This window comes from Aptenodytes forsteri, unplaced genomic scaffold (genome assembly GCF_000699145.1).
Source record: "Aptenodytes forsteri isolate BGI_AS27 unplaced genomic scaffold, ASM69914v1 Scaffold83, whole genome shotgun sequence".
NCBI classification, from domain to species: Eukaryota; Metazoa; Chordata; class Aves; order Sphenisciformes; family Spheniscidae; genus Aptenodytes; species Aptenodytes forsteri.
Window position 1 is genome coordinate 1,626,297 of NW_008795371.1, and position 14,440 is coordinate 1,640,736.

At 38.8% G+C, this 14,440-nt stretch overlaps 1 protein-coding gene across 1 annotated transcript in view; it reads right to left on the reverse strand.

The window, feature by feature from the left end:
• Positions 1 to 14,440, reverse strand: part of CHRFAM7A (CHRNA7 (exons 5-10) and FAM7A (exons A-E) fusion) — a 42,878-nt gene that overhangs the window by 13,148 nt on the left and 15,290 nt on the right. Inside the window, exon 2 of the mRNA XM_019472375.1 lies at positions 4,139 to 4,183. Within this exon, the coding sequence (XP_019327920.1) occupies positions 4,139 to 4,183 (45 nt within the window). The remainder of the gene's footprint in view (positions 1 to 4,138; positions 4,184 to 14,440) is intronic.

Sequence of the window (14,440 nt, forward strand, 5' to 3'; positions counted from 1 at the left end):
TGTTTAGCATTGCTAAATCCCAGGTACTGTCATTGAAACATATGGTCGTGCACAGTCATAAACAAAAGCACTGCCCCAAACTGCAGGCAGCTGAGTACCGTGGCAGCTCTAGCAAGCTGGTTACCCCCCAGTCTCCTGAGAAACACTAGCATGAGCTACCGTGTTTTCCTGAAACTGAGGTTGCACTTCACCCCTTACTAAGCAGATGACTTGCCAGGATACAAGGGTGGTTACTGTTGTGTGCAAAAGGTATAAATAAGAAATAAAGTTCATCTTGTTCCACAAAATTTTTTTCTTATAATTTCTATGCTTCATTATATTGTGCCTCTCTCTATCCCCATATTATGTTATTTACATTAATTTCACTTAGCTGTAGGCAACACATAACTTTCAGTGAAAACTTCTCCAGATTTACAGTGCTTTTGCAGTGCCAAATGTTAATCTTTCAAATGTAAACTTTGAAATGGGTGAGTAAATGTACAATACTTATCCCTTCAACAATCTAGTGGCCCTTGTCAAAATCTTTGACAGACATTAAGGTCAGAAAAAATTTCCAATGCGTATTGTGGAGGTAATGTTACTGATCATTCTCATGGGGTATTCACATCAAATTGTTCTATATAATTCCTTTCATTACTGTCACAGGCAAGTTTCAGTTTGATACACCAAACAAGTCCCCAGTTAGCCTCATGCTGCAGGTATTGAAATTCATTCTTGCACCTCTAGAACAGTGTTTGTAAGTGGCCGTTTTGCTGCATGCAACACATCTAATAGTATTCATCACACATCTTTTGTAAAGCTTTTACTATACAATTTCTTGGCCTGTGCTTCCGTATTTATCTCATTCATTTTTTACTATGAATTTGTAGTGCCTTGTCACCTGGACAAATGATCTGAGTTGTGCATTGCTTTTTCCTTTTGCTTTACAGGTAATAGTTTTTTATAGAAATCTTAAATCAGAATATCTGATTGGCTCTGTTCATAGTTTTTTATTTTCACTGCCTGCTCCATTTACAGTTCTCTAAACTGTGTATTTCTTACACTCATCTATACACAGCTTCCATAAGCTGATCAACTGCTTCTCATCTTTTTTTTCGGAAATTTTACATCCATTTTTACAGTAAATTGTATTACATGAACTTCCTGATAGACAAATGTCACTGTATTTTTTACCGCTTCATCTTTTTGGAATGTAGAAATACTGAGATCCTCATGATACCTCTATTTTTTACAAAGTCCAGCAATGTAAACAAATACAATGAGCACTTTTGAGGCATTTAAACCTGTGGGCTTCTGTTGGCTTTAGGCAACTCATTTTCAGGAGCTGACACAACAGGTCACTTTCTGAGTAGCAGCTGGAGGGCTGGGGCTGGCAGGCTGCAGGCAGCTGCTGCACAGCTCGCTGCCCCCTGGCTTGGTTGTGTGCAGCAGGCTCTCCTGTTCATTTCCATCTGAATAGTATTACAATAATTTATATCAGTATATCCAATAATTTCTTATTCTAACTTCTTTTAGGAGTTATCATGGCCAATACGATGTAGCATAGGGTGACACTGAATGATGTAAGGACAGTCAAAAGGGTGATAGAAAACTTAAAGTCTGTATTAGAGATAATGTTAAGCAGATTGTACAGTTGCTCTGTTTAGCCATGTGTACAAAGTGCTTACCCATCTAGCTGCTTCATTTTGTTTTAACTTTAGAGCTACAATCTCCACTGTTGCTGAAGTACATTTGATGTGGATTAAAATAGCAAACAGCTCAGGGTACTTGGGTTAGTATTAATCTGTGTGACTAGGCAAGGCTCCTGCTGTAACTTAGATCAAGTTTAAGATTTTGATACTGAACAGTATTGCCATGGAGATAGTGGTCAGGATCAAAGAGTCTGCATGTATAAATACTAGATTTATATTCCCCTTTCTCCCAAGTTAGTTTTTATATTTAAGTATTTCAGTGATGATTAGATAAAATATATTTAAGATACAGCTCTAATTATACACACATATATACCAAGAAAGGAGTGGAGAGGGAAATTCAGGGAAAAACTTACTTCAGACCACTTAGCATAATAAAATGACATATGTTTGCCTTAAGCATGCTTTCAATCTGTCTAGTATACCATTAATAGTTAATAAGCAAACACTTTTTTTTTTTATGTGTACACAGTCCATGAAGAGTGGCTACATTTTTTGTAGTAATCAAGTGATCTGCTCATTGCAGTCTTAACATGCTTTACATACAGTATGTGCTAAGGTGAATAAATCAAAAGAAATACAGAATATATAAAAGAATCAGGAATTTCCTTGGGGGGGGGAAACAATCTCAAAAAGGATAAGGATGCTGTGGGATAAAAGAGAAGGAAAATAAGTCATAGCTTCTTGAGTATGAATTGTCATCTGCTTTTCTGATAAGAAATCATAGCAACTGTTGTCATTGTAGCTCAAAGCCAAAAACATATTATATTTGACAGTTTTAATCTTACTGTACAACAAGCCTGTAAAATAACATGAGCTGAATGCTTCTTCCTTCTCAACTTTCCTTTGTGAATAAATGGAATAGCCATGCTATCCTTTGTAGGTCATCAAAATAGTCTTTCATTTGCTTCTTAAAAGGCCTACCACAGCGCAAGAGAGGCGCTCTATAAAAAATGTTACAATAAAAGAAAAAATACATTTACACTGAATGAGCTGGTTAAAGAAACTGAAAGGTGTAAAGTTTCTGTGGAAGCAACATGCTTATCTTGAATAATAAAACTCTTCAGTAAACCCAAACAGTTCAGTTTCTGTAATACAGATGGGAATTAAACTAATGGCAAATTCTCATCCCAGCTGCCATAGTATGGAGAAAGCTCCACATATCACCCCATCTTTGTAAAGCACAAACTTATGGTAGAAATGTTTTGTGGAAGCATTAGGAGCCCACAGTAGTCAGCATGGTGAGAAGCATCTTGTTAATTCTTAGTATTAAACTAATGCAAAAAAATAACCAATCAAGTCGGAATAAATCTGCGTAGGCTCCTTTGCTAAGGAGCAGCTCTCTCGCTAGTTAACCTTACAGAGAAAAGAAATTCAGAATACTCTCACAAAGATCTTGAATATTCTATTATCTGTTTCATTTATTAAAAAGTGAGTGAAACTTACTCCTGCCCAGCAATGCCTGCCATGAGCTAATGGGGGGGCAAAGTTCTCTGCTGTGGTATCTAGTGGTGGCAATAGTTATGGTTAAGTAATAAGAGAGGACGTGAAATTCTGTGACAACTATAGCAACAAAACATTGCAACAAAAGGTAAAATAAAGCTTTTTGTTTGAAAAATGAACACCCTATGTGGGCAAAATGAACTGGGAAACCAGGAAAAAGTATACTGTTCCCAGCTGAAAACTAGGAAACTGAACTGATGTTCCAATACCCATTTTAGTCATGTAACTGAGATACAGAATTTGGAGAAGTAACATAAAAAACCTCTCACGTTCACAGTTAACTTCTGATGATGACCCATGTTTAAACAACAACATTTTGAACAACATGGGACCAGCATGGCCGTTTTAATTAAAATCCTCTTGCAGTTTCTTAAGGAGATAGACAGCAAAGCAAATAGGATGGCAGAGACATTCAGTTAGGACAGTGGCAGCAGCTCTCAGGACATAATGAACCTCTTTGGAACAATTTTTTCCCTGTATCAGAAGAACCATCTGGCAATTTTCAGAGTGCTGATCAGAACAGCTATTACAGATGAAATGCATTTCTTGCATGTATAGTTCTCTGTCACAATCAAATGATTTACCACAACATAATGGATTTGTTGAAATGGGTGATAAGGCACTTGCACCTACAGTTACTCTACCTGGGACTCTTAGGGCACCGGTGTCTTATGGTGATCAAGAGTTTAGCGTGACTAAATCAACTACAGGCAGTTAGTAACTTACTTAGATGTAGTGACTCAAATTCTTAAAAGTTTTCAGAAATACCTGAAACAACATCAAGACCTGAATCTCAGCCTTACAGTTTTCTATTCAGCTTAGCTTTGTCCACTATGTAGCAAGATACAGAACAAAAGCTTGAAAGTTTCCTAAAATTCAAACCCCTCACCAGATTGAACTCAAAGACCAAAGGGGAAAAAAAAATACTTTGTTTCAAAACTCACCATTTGTAGCCAGATATTTGTTGTTAATACTTGATTCTTTTCATCCTGAGAGGAAGGAGAAGGAAAGGAAGAAGAAAAAAACAAACCACAGCTTAGTACCATACAGTTAAAATACCAGTAGTAAATATATTTGACTATTATGAAATAGCCAGTTGTGCTAAGGTATGTTTTAATGCAAAGGGAATCATTGCCTTGAACTTCCTGCAACAGAAGTTTTCACAGGTACTTTTAAATGTATTTCGTATTGCCACAGTATATCAAACTGTTTTCTGAAGGTATCCTTCTGCCAGGCTCTTCCCTGGGGATCCTTCTTTAATAAAGAATCTCAAAAGGCAAAGCAGATTACAGTAGGGGGTGCCTGTTTCACCTTTGTTAGGAGCAGCCCTCTCACTAACTAACTTTACACACCAGACATATGCAGGTAATAGAAAAAATATTGAACGAAGAAAGTGTGACTAAGCTGAGACGATGTGTGTTGAGGCCATTTTGAATGGCTTCTTAACAGACAAGTAGCACCGCTGATATCAGTGGAACTATACAAAAAGTGTTGTATCAGCTTTACCAGAAAACTGTTGTCAGGGCAGAACGTTATTATTCTGCCTGGAACAGTTCCAGTTTGAAGACCTTCCCCCTTGCTTCCTGTGACTATTTGATGTAAGCTCAGGTGACACAATAGGCATCTTAATGCTGCAGTTAATTAGAGAGTTTAATTCTTCACTCCTCAGACACAGGAAAACGTTGGTGACCTTATTTCCGTGGAGGTACTGTATCAGTATCCACCAGGGTTTTGTGAAGCTAATGGAATATACTATATATACTGTCAGTGTTACACATTCTTCAAACTGAATGCACAATCCCTTTCCCACACCAGTCAAAGCTTCATTTACAGTCTAAGGAAGTGTCATAGCAGGTTTCAGTCACTTGTACAGCAGCAACTGTCAGAGTTGCTCGTACGTCTAGACCTCTGAACTTAAATCTGTCACTCTTGAACTTAAATGTTGTTCCTAAATGCCGAAAAATGGCCACAAAAAAGGTTTAATCACATTTCATTAAAAAAACTTTCTTTTTTTTATAATACTCTTTACTAAAGGTCAATACTCTTTTGCTGTTGTTTGGTGGACTTCTAACTGAACAAAAGTCCTGAGACACCTTTAATTGAAGCCATTTTAGAGCAGCAGAATAGTAAAAAGTTACACAGCATGTAAAATCAAATACAGTGCAAGGGACAATGGCGTTCTTAAAGCAAGCGAAGCCTTTTGAGGAGCAGCACCAGTAAATGTATGCCAGTGTTACTAGATCGTGTATAATCACAACTAAACGTACAACATACAGACAAATAAAAAGATTTTAGGTAAAGATCGGTATTGTGCATGAATAAAGTCTGCCCTTGAATGCACATTTCTACCTTCCTTTAAAATGAAAAGTAAAATAAAAAATATAAAGAAGCACAAACCACAGCTAGTGATTCAGCACTTTTCCTCTCTATTTTCTGCTTCATTACTTCCATGAACCTTACTTTTTCAAAAGTATCTCAAATGAACAACTCATTTAAATGGCATCCTGGGGAAACAGGTCTCTTTAACCCTTTGATTTCAGGAATACATTATTAAGCTGCATTGGATTAGCATGCTGAAGGCATTGCTGAAGATGTCAGCCAGTCAAAGCAGTAATTAATTTGCAATAGTAGCTGTTATTCTCTAGCCATACAAACATTAATTTGGTGCCTCTCTCAACAACCTGCTTATAGTGTTAGAGCACAACGAAAGTAGTTTGCATGGGATCTTTAATTCATGAATGAAGAAACAATCCTTAAGAGAACATTCATACCACCATGAACTAAAGTCTATAGACAAGTGTTGCAAATTAAGGACATGTAAAACCTATGTATGTTTCTATTTGTCATAGCCATTTTTAGATCAGATGTAAATACCACCAATGGTAACTTACTTACCATTAAAAGTTCAATAGCATTTTCTCAAAGCTCTGTGTGCTGTCCCAGATGAACATGACAAGTTTCTGTTGCACCTGAGCAAAGCCAAGAGCACCACTGCTGTGTGGCTTCTCTGCAGGGCAGACGGTAGTTGCAAAGCAACACAACAACTGGCTAGTCAAAGGTGCAGAGCAATTCAGAATCCATTATGTTGTGGAAAGCTTGTTTCAGGACTATTAGCTGAATGGCGTGTACTCCTGCATGGTTAAGTTCTGAATTAAAGTCACATTTTATTCCCAGTGTGATCTCTTTCTACACATGAATGGCCCCAGCCTTAGATTAGTGATGTTTCAAAAATTCCCTTTTCAGTAGCAGGAAAAGATTGTACTAAAGCTGGAGTGCTGCTGATGCTTAAGCTAATGATATGCCGTGGGGATTTATTTTGAAGCCCTGAGCCCACAGCATAGTCAGATGAACTATTTTAGGAGTACCAGAAAGGAGCTCTACTATCAACCATCACACATCACAGGACCAGGCTAGGGAGTCATCACTGAGCAGTCAAACTAGCAGAGCTGAGGGGGACAGTAGACTTTTAACCCAGCTGTGCTGCTGGCGGAATGATTCAGCTGCCTGCCACACTGCCAGGCATCTGAGCACATGGCAGAGCCATCGCAGGTTTGCCTGCAGGAGACTCTGCAGACATATTCTGAAAGCCAAGAGTTATTCTGAAGTGTAATCTTTCACTCAAACCTAGCTCAAAGAGGGTATCCTGAGAGTATTAGCTTAAAAGTAACTTGTACAGTGAAGACAAGCCGTAAATGAAGATGGCCCATGCTGTTTTCCTGGTGTTTCTTTCTGTTATTTTAAGCATTTAGAGCCTGAAAGAGTATATTTGAACAAAATAACTCCCACTTGGATCACTATATTTAAGGTTCCATCAGTGTTTGAATCATAAATCCCATCATTGCTCCTCAGCTATAAAAACTTTGCTGCATGCTGAGACTTGGTTTATAGTGGGGTTTTTTTATAGTGTTTGTTGGAGCAAATGCCTTCCAACATTTTAGTCATTATTGGATTGACTTATCCATCACTAGAGGAAAGATTCTGATTTTAGAGGGTTTCTCCCTCTGTACAGTCCCAAGTGAAGCTGGTGAAAGGTGGGGAGGGAGACATCCTGCAGGTTTTCTCCCAGCTAGGAGAGTTTTTTTGACACTGTTTTAAAAGCTTTACAGCAAACTGCATTAACAATGTTTTTCATCTGAGTTGTGTAGTACTTCCGCATAGAATGATGGGTGGGCTTGAAATGCTTTGTAGAACTTCACCAGTTTTTGTCACTTTGTAATATTTTGTAAACACTTACTTACAGAAAAAGTGTTGAACACAAAAGCAAGGCAGCTTCTATTACAAACCCCTTCTACTACAAAGGATCGAAGAAAAAGGACTTCACAATATATTCTGAGATGCTGGGAGAATTACTCAGAAAATGAGACCAGAAACTATATCATGTTGTTTGGATTGGTGTGTTTTTTTCTCATACCAGCTACTTTAGGTTACTTGCTGTTCAGATAGTACTGGCCAAGTAGCGCAGCTCATGAAGAGTTAGGTTTCATTCGTGCGGTGGGAGGTGGGTGGGAGGCTACTTCGGTCTACTTGATTCATAACTGTAGTCATGATCTGTGAGGGCAGATGGCAAATTGCTACTGAACTGCTTATCACGTTATTTTATGGCAGTGTAGTTAATGAAGGGAAAGTAGCTGATATCATGAAGACTTGAATGGTCCTTCATTCATTTTTGAAGGTAGAGGTAACAATTTCTGGAATTGCACTGTCTCCATTCTTCCAGTTCCCCTCTCTGGTTTTGTCTGCCTTTTCAATTTAAACAGTCTAACAGACTGTATCAGATTCTCACATTATCCTTCCCTTACCCTGCGTTCAACAGGATATATGAAAGAAGAGATGGAAATTTGACAATGCTTTGTGAAGGGCATTAGCCTGGACATTACAAACTTTGTAAGGAACATTATCTGCTGACTTTCAAAGGAATATCAGCACATCTAGTATCCACACTAGAAAAGCTATGCAGCAAAAAGCAAGGGGAAAAAGAAGTAAAATAAGCCTGCATGCCTATAGACTGGCATGCAGACAGTGACGTGCAGCACCTAGCAAGAAACACATACTTCCCAGAAGACTCAGATAAAGTGATGTCCTGAATAAAATCTATTAGCTGTAATTCTTGCACTTCAAATCCAGATTCTTTATTTTTACATGGTTGAATCTCACCTAAGTTACAGAAAAAGTAATGCTGCTTTGAACTGGGCTTCAATTACTATGAATAGTAAATAAAAGAGTTTGTAGAAACATTTTAAGACATCCCTTGTTATAGCAATAATGCTAGGCTCCTGATTGGTACCTCATAGCAAGACTGAAGTTAATAATTGTAGTCTGAAGTTAAAAATGGACTGGCAGCCAGTGAGAGACACATAAGGCACTCCCTATATAGATTTTCACTTTTGTTCTCTTGAATGTCATCCTACTGAAACCAGCAGGTTAATCAGTTCATTAGCTCTTATCTCATTGTCTCAGGACTTGCTCATTAAACATTCTCAACATCTTTTGATCCACAATGTTAAATTACTAGCACCTAATGATGTTTTTTCCCCCATCATTTAAAACTTTGCTTCACACAGCTTGGGGTTTTCTTCCTCCTCCTTTTTAGGGTCATGCACTGAGCTCACTAAACTGTGTAAAGTGAAAAAGCCTGAATTCTTATAGGATCAGTACTGAGAGAACAGGCTGGAGGGTGAGTTAATCACTCATAAAATGGCCAGTTGACAGAAGCTTGGTTCTATGGCCGTACTTTAGGCAGCCATAGTGACAAGATGAATCTGAGCTCCTCAAAATTTATGGAGAGTAGTGAAGGGGCTGGACTTCTCCATTCCTTCCCATCGTGCTGATGCACACCAGCACCCTGTGTGTCCAACCTCCAGGAGAGACCAAAGCAGCATGTGGTCCAGCTTCACCCACCAGGAGCCCATCTGAAAACACCACAGTGACCTCGCATGCTTTATAACACTGTCAAAATGGAGGACTATTGCAATTATCCTCTCCTTGTGTGCCAAGGTTAATGCTAAACTTCTGTATTACAGGTGGCTCAAGGCTTCTTAGTGGCACAGGCAAAATTGAATTTTGCTATCTCGGGGATGAGGATAAAAATCAGTTACTTAAAAAATCCAGCCTGATGCTTCTGCAAAGACACTGAAATGAAAACTGCAGCTGCTTGCCAAGGACTACTTCTACTTATCCATAGGTGGGGGCTGTAGCTGCAGCAAGTCTTGATCTTGAAGAATGTAGGAGAGGGTGCAGAGTCAGGCTGCCCTGTAATGGGTGCACATTCATTACCCCTGAAGCCTAAAGTATCACCTACGTTGCACCTGCCAAAAGGCAAGATTAATTAAAATGCAAATTTGGATGGAATTAAGGAATGTTTGAGTCTTTTGCATAGGAATAAAAAGCTACACGGAGAGTTGGCAATGTGAAACTTTTTTTAGGCAACATAAAGATGAAGAAAAAGGCAGTGTACAGGATTTGTGAGATTAAAGAGATTCGAACTCCTGATGCCTCTTCCTCACCTGACTTCCCTTTCACCACAAAAGGAATAGGTTAGTGCAATTACCCTTCACTTCTCCAGTAGTCAGCAATATACCTTTTTATCATAGTAAAATGTTTTTGACTCAGCTTACATCACATATTCCCAATTATGCAGAAAATGCTGTATGAACAGGTATTACCTACGCATAAATAATATTAATAATATTCCATGATCCAACATGTGAGGCTCAACACCAGGAACAGGCCACAGAATGTTTCTGATTTCTTGAAAATATATGCAAAAGGTGCAAAATGATTCAATAAAAAGTCAGAAGTGGAAAATATAAATTTTCACTGTTTCACTGCATTTTTCTCGAGACCACTTCAAACTTAAACACACATTTATATTTGGTGTTCTGACTTTTGCCGTATCAGTGAGATTTTTATATAAAAACAGAGCTCTGACATCTATGACTTAATCTTGTAGTGGTACAGCCTACTGCTGGCTGTTGCAACTGTTGCAAACTGTTTAAACAGAGTTTAAGATGATGTAGTTTTACTACACAGCCCAGTCAGTATGGTGTGCCAATTCTGCATGACTTGGCCATGGCCTTGTGCTTGTGCTTGCCTTAGGCCAGCTCCCTTTATGTCAGCTGCTAATTTGCCCTGATTCTGTTGGTGCTAAAAACCTCCTGAAGGTTGGTCTTCGTTATTTTATACTCAGCCACTCCATGCTGCTACTGACCTTAGTGAAGATTGAAGGCATTTAGGACATCACCCTTTTTTCTCTTCCATGTTCCACTTCAAAGCCAAATTCAGCCCTGAGGCACCTTCACTGCTAAGATGATATCTGACTCTGTGACTTTCTCACCTTCCAACTCAGACTCTCTCTGGCTCTTTCAGACCTTTAGGGATAAGGTATTGCAGCTGTGCTCGGGATTTAGCTAAATATCTTCTGTAGCATTAAGGTGAGTTTTGCAGTTAAATCTCTGAAATCCAGCCTGAAAACGTCTTCCTTACCTTGTGTGCTCCTTGATCTTTGATTTAATTTCTCCTAGCTTTTTTTTAATCAAAGAATTAAAATCTTAAGGCAAACCAAAATGTGAGTAGTTAATGAAAGTGAAATTTGAAAAGAAAACTTCTTTTCTATTGAGCTCTTAGGTTTATTAGGTTTGTGATGGATGGCATATGAATGGCTTTTCATACTCTCTACACGCTGAAGGTCTTTGTGAGATAGAGAACTGCTCTGTATAATTGCTTCTGACTAGGGAAAGCAGAGTTGTGTTGCTGGAGATAACATAGACTAGCACAGGTTGCTGCCACTATCCATTTGTATTTTTGAAGAAGGCCGACTTTAGACTGTAAATTCAAAGAGGAGCAAGGCAATAAATGGTTATTCTGGGACTAACTGAAATACTTAGAGTTACATGGGAAACAGATGGAGTTTCCCTGTAGGGAGACACCCTCCTCACTCCACCCCCGGCCCCCGCTTTCATTTGTGATACAATGAGTAACGTTTATTGAAGTCTCCTAAATCTGTAGCCAGGAACAATGCAGGGCAAATCTTTGGCATATTCCCAACACAACCTGCTGTCCCAAGCACTTTCCGTAATCTTGAAGGACAGAGTGGCAGTACCAATACCAGATGCAGTGACAGTTCCTCTGTTTCCTATTTGACTTAAAAAATCAGCTTCTTCGTGTGAACGGTGCAGCAGAACTGAACAAGAACCTACGCTAGAATGTACAGAGAATGCAGCTGAAGAGTATTTGTGAAAGAGTTGAATCATCCATGCAAAGTGTTCAGGCTCATGACTTGTATATATTGGCTCAATTTTATAAACAAATTTATAAATATTTGTAGGAGAGGGCCACTGTTAATTCAGTGATGTTTCCTGCATGAGAGAGGTGGGATTAAGGTCTGACTCTGCATTCTCATTCTATTTATTTATTGTTCTGGTTTTGTTTTAGAACTATGACCTACATTCAGTGATTCCTCTGTCTGGCTATATTACTAGAACTATTTCTTTACAAATTAAGGAGTGGGCCACACTTAGTAGAAATAATGCTGGATAAACCAAACATTCCAGCTCAAGCTACCTCTCTTTAGCAGATGGTGCTCTGTGACAGCCAAGACCTCATCTTGCTATTAGTTCAATTCTGTGTAGCTTCTCACCTTCAAAATATGACCGATCTTCATAAATGTTTACTTAATCAGAGTGTAATGTTTAAAGTTCAAGATACGGAAGATTTATTTCAAAGCACTATCTACTTCTGTCATCTGCCTTTGAAATGCACACATCCAGGCTGGCCTACGTATATATGTTTAATGCCATTTTCTTTATTACCTGGGCTGTGGCATAAGACAGTGCCAGCAGTACTTAAAGCTAGCCAGCTATGCTGTACTGGGTCTAACTTTTGGGTATTACTCTTGTGGCATATGATACTTAGTATTTGTAGGGCATTCTCCTGTCTTGACAGTTTGTAAGCGTGTCCTTTCCATCAGGAACATGTGAAATTTTTCAGAATTGTTTTGGGGTTTTTTAATTTAATTATTATAAATGTGATTAAATGAGTAGAAAATCAACAAATGCTTTTTAAAAAATGACTTTGTAAATCTTCCTTCTAACCTACAAGCACATTATTTTCAGCAAATTAAACACAAGGAAAATGGTGCCTAGCTACAAATAACAATGCAACAGTGCCAAATGAATACTTTACAGTACTGCTACGAAACTATTACATAGCATTACAGATTTCAGCACTGCTATAAATATTCTTAGCAGTGCAGTCTTTGCACACAGATAAACAGCTCAACGTGTAGCAGCTTAGACTGCCACATCTACTGACATTAGTTCCAGATGTTTGCATGTAGTAACAAGGACAAGCAGAAGAGACAGGCTGAGGAACAGAGCAGAAAAAACGCAGAGTGTTACCACAAATAGAAACAAGCATCCGCTGTTGGGTGCAGAGGGGTCCTGGGATAGGGTATGCAGAGGTGCAAGCTTTAGCCATGGTGAAGCCCGTTATGGTGAGCTCCTGGTTTCATGTAGTGGAAACTGCAATAGGATGGTCTCCAAGTCCCTGGGCAACACTGGTGAGAAACGGCATCCAGCAGCTGGAGGAGAGGAATGGGAGAGGAGGAAAGGAAATCTCCTCGTGTGAGTGGTAGAAAGATGCCCTCAGCACTAGACTAGCTACAGTTCTGGTCTGTGTTTAACACTTGAGCCAGCACATATTTAATACAAGGTTTGCTATGAGCTTACCCACAGTTACAATAGTGACTGTAGTGCTTGACCTATGTCTAAGTCTAAAAAAAGGGGGGTTTTCAGGTATGTGTTCTTCATGGGTATTGAAGCCTGGAGTTCACCTGTCCCATACACTGTTCAGGTGCACAAGAAGGAGAGAAACAAAAGAGTGAGGAATTAAACTTGAATACAACAGACAAGTATGCTTCCGCTTATAGCTAAAGTTCTGTGAAAGTTTTAAAGGTTTCTAGAGTAAAAATGCTAAAATGTCACTAAAGTATTCTGTGCTGCTGGGGTAGGAGTAGATGCTTTTTTTTGGCCATTTGAATATCTTAATTTTTTCTTTAAAATAAAAATTAGAAAAATGTCACTTGAATTTTACCTGGGTTAAGGTTGAGTTTGGAGTGTGAGATGGAAGAGTCTGGTTGCATTGCTTAACTTAATGCAGGTGAAATTCTGAGGGGGGTTGTTTGGTTTCGGAGTTTTTTTAAATTGTGCTGTGTGTGCTCTATTTTGCAAGTCTGAAAAACTCCAGTGGTTTCTCCACACCAATTAATATTACATGCTTTTGCAAGAAGCATTTGCTGTCTCCCCAACTACCTTATCTTACTTCAAAAGAAAGGCGGAGTTTGCTCAAAATGTACACAGGTCTTCCCAGATGGATGCCAGTCTTACACAGCAGAAAAGCTGCTTAGTAAGAAAGAGCATAGAAGAGCCATTTTAACTCCGGGCAGAGCATCTGTGCAAGGAGCGTCCTTAAAATGTGGGAATGTGTTTCTGTTCCGCATATACTCTGACAAGGTCTGACAGTTGTGCTTACTATTGATTGTAAGGCTCTACTATTGATTGTAGGGCTTTGTCCTGGCAATGGGCTTGAGATGTATTTTCACTGAGTTTCACAGAAAAGAAGCGGAGATTATAAATATGTGTAAGAGCCTCATGATGTACCATTTGTGTTACCATGGGGACATAATTGTAATAGCAGTCTTTTTACTTTTTTTTTTTTCAGTACATCATTGTTGACAAGAGATTGTACTTAGGTTTGAACACATTCATCTTTGCAAAGACAAGCAGGGATCAGGCATATGAAATAAGCAGAGTACAGCATAGCTAATAACATGCTTCAGCACATCCTGTGTGAAAAAAATACTCTTCTGAAGAGCAAGAGGAGGAGGCTGCATTTTTTCAAGTTGTCTTATGAATTCCCATGATTCACTGTAGGTTTCACTCAGTTCAATTATTAAATATAGCATAGAACTTAAAGTGCAGTTACATTTATTGCAAGCATGCAAAGTAGTAACTGTGTTCTGTTGCTTTATTTACAAATCATAGAATCATAGAATCATAGAATCATTAAGGTTGGAAGAGACCTCTAAGATCATCGAGTCCAACCGTCAACCCAACACCACCATGCCCACTAAACCATGTCCCTAAGCGCCTCATCTACACGTCTTTTAAATACCTCCAGGGATGGGGACTCAACCACTTCCCTGGGCAGCCTGTTCTAATGTTTAACCACTCTTTCAGCAAAGAAATTTT